General features: G+C 48.4%; 1 protein-coding gene across 1 annotated transcript in view; it reads left to right on the forward strand.

Moving 5' to 3' along the window:
* Positions 1-1,391, forward strand: part of MRPL14 (mitochondrial ribosomal protein L14) — a 3,168-nt gene extending 1,777 nt beyond the window's left edge. The window contains exon 2 of the mRNA XM_010006114.1: positions 880-1,391. Within this exon, the coding sequence (XP_010004416.1) occupies positions 880-1,246 (367 nt within the window). The 3' untranslated portion in view covers positions 1,247-1,391. The remainder of the gene's footprint in view (positions 1-879) is intronic.
* Positions 1,392-3,988: the final 2,597 nt, after the last annotated feature.

The raw sequence follows: 3,988 nt of genomic DNA on the forward strand, positions 1-3,988 counted from the left end.
CCAGCATGTTTCTTGTACCTTACTGCAAAACAGTTGTTTAGCAGTAGAAATAATCTTCCTGCTTTTTTGCATGGGCTGTGTTTGGTTGTCCTTTGAAGAGAAGCAACAAATCACTCGAATTTGAGCTTCCTGAATAAAAGAGTTATTTTGCAGTTTATTCCTGCAATTTCCATTTCCGTGCTGTTCCCAAGTGTATTGAGAGTCAGACCTAACAACTTAGTGTTGTGCAGTTAATTTCTGTTGTTTCTTACTCCTGCTAATCCCACAGATCAAACTGATACAAGAAGAGACTACGTCTCTCTTGGTTCCTCCCACATGGGGAAGGTGATGATCTATTTGATTTCTTGTTGCTTCCAGTGGTGACCTACAGCCACAACAGGAACTCAGGGGTGTCCCTGGGAGCAGAATAAGATGAGAGTCAGATTTCACTGAAGAAAAGATTGGTCAGAAAAGTCCTTATTGCTGGTGACTGCACAAGATTGAAAGAGCGTGACTTGAGCCTTAACTTCCTGTAGGCTGTTTGTGGCAGAAGCTAGCACATTTTTTTTTTTGCTTGTAAATTGGAGCTGAATGGAATCATCTGCAGTTGCTAAAAAGCTCAGTAAATGGAAGCCACTCTTCACGCCATCTTCTAATCATGTTTCAGAGTAGAACAGTCGTTTTATGTTTGACATTTAGTGAAGAGTGTGCAAAGCCCAAAGTAGCATCTGGCTTTCAAAGAGCACATTGAATGCAGTGTGTGTCACCCATATGGTATGTATTTGTTGCTGGTGCCTTCCAAGTGGTTTCTGCAATGACAAGGTTCTGGGCTGGGTTTGCGCTTGCTCCCCAAGGATTGTTGAGGAGATCTGTCTCTCGTTCTTTCTTGTCTTTTGCTAGTATCACGGGGGCATGCCAAGCCATACAGAAACTCACCCGCGTGCGAGTGGTGGACAACAGCACCCTGGGGAACACGCCGTACCACCGGCCACCAAAATGTATCCACGTGTATAACAAGACTGGAGTTGGCAAAGTAGGAGATAAAATCCTTCTGGCTATCAAAGGAGAGAAGAAGAAGGCTTTGATTGTAGGGCACAAGATGCCTGGTCCCCCCATGACGCCTAGATTTGATTCCAACAATGTGGTACTCATAGAAGACAATGGAAATCCAGTAGGGACTAGAATAAAAACCCCAATACCCTATATCCTGCGACAGAGAGAAGGAGAGTTCTCCAAAGTATTGGCCATTGCCCGCAATTTTGTATGAAAGCTAAGGAAGCTTTTTGGCCATTCTGGTTATATACAGTAGCTGTTCCTTGGTCCTTTTCTAGAAAATGGTGAAACATGAAAAAGTTGACTCATCCAGAGTCTCTCTGTTTAAGAATTACTAGCAACTTGTTTAAATATTGAAATACCTTGGATTTTTTCCAAAATAAGGTTGATTTGTTTCACAAAACTTTTGCATTGTGTTGGGGAAATGTTCCTTCACTCTCACTGCTCCAGTGGTGTGTATTTGGGCTCTAATCATTAAAATGAGAACAATGAAAATCCTTCTTGTTTTATTCTACTCTTACTCTCTTTTCCCTATTTCTGCCTTTCCCAGTCCCACAGAAGCAAGACACAAAGTGCAGTTCCTGGCCCAATGATACTGGGGTCTACAAAATGGATTCACATGTGATGGACTAAGATATATAATGAACTATTGGTGCCTTGGGTACATTGAATAAAAGGATTAGTTTCTACATCTTTGCCTAAGAGAAGCTGCCAGTGGTGGTGTACCTGAGATCAGTGCTGGAGCTCATGCTGAAGATGGTCTTAAATAAGGGCCTGGGTGTCCCTTCCCATGTGGGGAAGCCAGCAGTTCAATGGCAGCCAGGCCTTCCCCCTCCCTCAGAGCTTGGTGCAGGAGAGATGACACCTCTTGGCAAGGGTTGGTGGTGGGGGTTGCCAAAGAAGGGCCCACACAACCCTTGATAATCAACAAAATAACTGTTTATTGGTAGGAGGGGTTGCAGGTGAGCTTGTGGGAAGTCCAGAGAGCTTTTTCTTACTTGAACAGAACTTTCCCCTTGTGAACCCATGTTGGACATGGTGAATCACTGTATTGTCTCTCATGCCTGGGCCTCACACCAGGACGAGCTGTGGTCCAGAAGCCAAAGCGCTATCTTTATATGGAGCTCAAGCAGGGAAACTTGGTGCCCGTGACAGGTGAAGGGACACTGTCTTCGGCAGCACAGCTGTTAGTAGGAGCACTCCACCCTCCCTGTCATGCTGGGAAAGCTCTTTGCCTTGTCCCTATGTAAAGATGTGAGGACTGCAGTGCTGAGCTATACCACACTAACTCCTGACAGATGTATGGAATCTGTATTGCCCCTGGAAAAGGTGAGGTGTGAATCCCCGTGTACTCCACTACTCTGGGTAATACAGATAAAATGATACTTCCAATTTACGTTTAGTCTCAACCTCTAAGTAACAGCACTGTCCACCTTAGTGAAACTTCCCTGTGAACTGGAGGGGCCCAAGCCCTTGTGTGGTCCAGTTCAGTGGGAAAGCAGAATCGGCTGCTGCCAAAAGCATGTGCCTTGCTTGCTGTTGTCCATGGGCCAGTTGAAGCTGGGTCTGTGCTGTGAATCCTCCTGAACCCCACGGGCATTGCTGTTAAGCCCCCAGCCTGCTCACTGGGCCTTCTGCCCACTGGCACAGCACTTGCTTGGCTGATGTCAGTCTTTCCAGTCTATCTAAGCGCTGTTGACATCAGGGAGGAACTTTCCATGCTGGGAAGTGATGTTTGTGCCACTTTGCTGAGCAGGACGGTGAACAAACTGTGCTGGTCACAGCAATGACCATGACTAGCCTTCCTGTCTCGGGTGGGGTTTGCCTCGGTGCCACAGGGCATGGCCTGGCCTGACTGCCTGGGCATCGTTCACAGACTTTGTTATCCCATGGCTGAGTTTGTTCACCGATCAGCTCCCGGTGCTCACGTTTCGGGATGAGCAGCTGTTCAAAGAGCGACTTCCCAGCCCTTTTGCGATGCTCGGTGCAGCACCTCTCGATGCCTGACAGCGGGCTTCCCCGCCGGGGCCCTGTCCATCCCCGGGAGGGCTCTGCCAGCCCCTCAGGGCCCTGTCGGTCCCTGGGAGAGCTGTGCCCGTCCCTCAGGGCCTGCCCGGCTCGGCAGGTTGTGCCGGGCCCCTCCTGCGAGCCGGCCGGGCCCTCTAGTGGCTCCCTGGCGGGTCCCGCATCCCGCCTCTCCCCGCTGCCGGGGGACAGGCCGAGCCCAAAGGCCTCAGCGAGTGCGGGATGCACCGGTCGGATCGCGGCGCCGGCGGAGTTTTGTGCTGGGCTGCCCGGGTTCGGCTGAAGGGTGGGGAGGTCAGCACTGTGCCCTGCCATCGGCGGGGAGATCTGCACAGCCCACCTTGGGTGTGGTTTTCAGCCTTTTCAAAGCTCATCCCAGCAGCAGGCTAAAGTATTTGGGGGGAAAAAAAAACAACAAACCACTATATTTTTATGCATATTTACAGAAAGTATATACACCACATAACAGCTCTGTCGTCTTGCTTTAGAAAACCTGCAACATTTGAACACCCCCGACCCCAATAAACACATTAAAAAATACTTTAATAGTTTTTTTTTAAATAAGAGAATCATAAGCCAGTTGACAAATCTAACATGTCCTTCCTGCGGACAGAAGGAGCTTAGATATCCTCAGTGTAAATCCTTTTGAGAACTGAGAAGGAGGTGGCTTGCACTAATATAGTGCTGGAAAATATACTTTCAAATGGCACTTGTACAGGGTAGTTAATTTTTGTGCAAAGGCTGAGGGCACAGTAGCAGTGAGGTCCATCCCAAGCTGGAACACCTCGGTCCCAGCTAGCTTGGTTTATAGCTCCTCTGAAGGGCTGCCTTATTGTGAGGTTTGCCAACAACTCCAGCCTTGAAGTGTCTCCCAGAAGGACCTGGGGGTCTGCATAAAAATCCTTGTTTTCTTGTCGTGCCCATAAAGTTT

This window comes from Chaetura pelagica, unplaced genomic scaffold (genome assembly GCF_000747805.2).
Source record: "Chaetura pelagica isolate M959 unplaced genomic scaffold, ChaPel_1.0 scaffold271, whole genome shotgun sequence".
NCBI lineage: Eukaryota > Metazoa > Chordata > Aves > Apodiformes > Apodidae > Chaetura > Chaetura pelagica.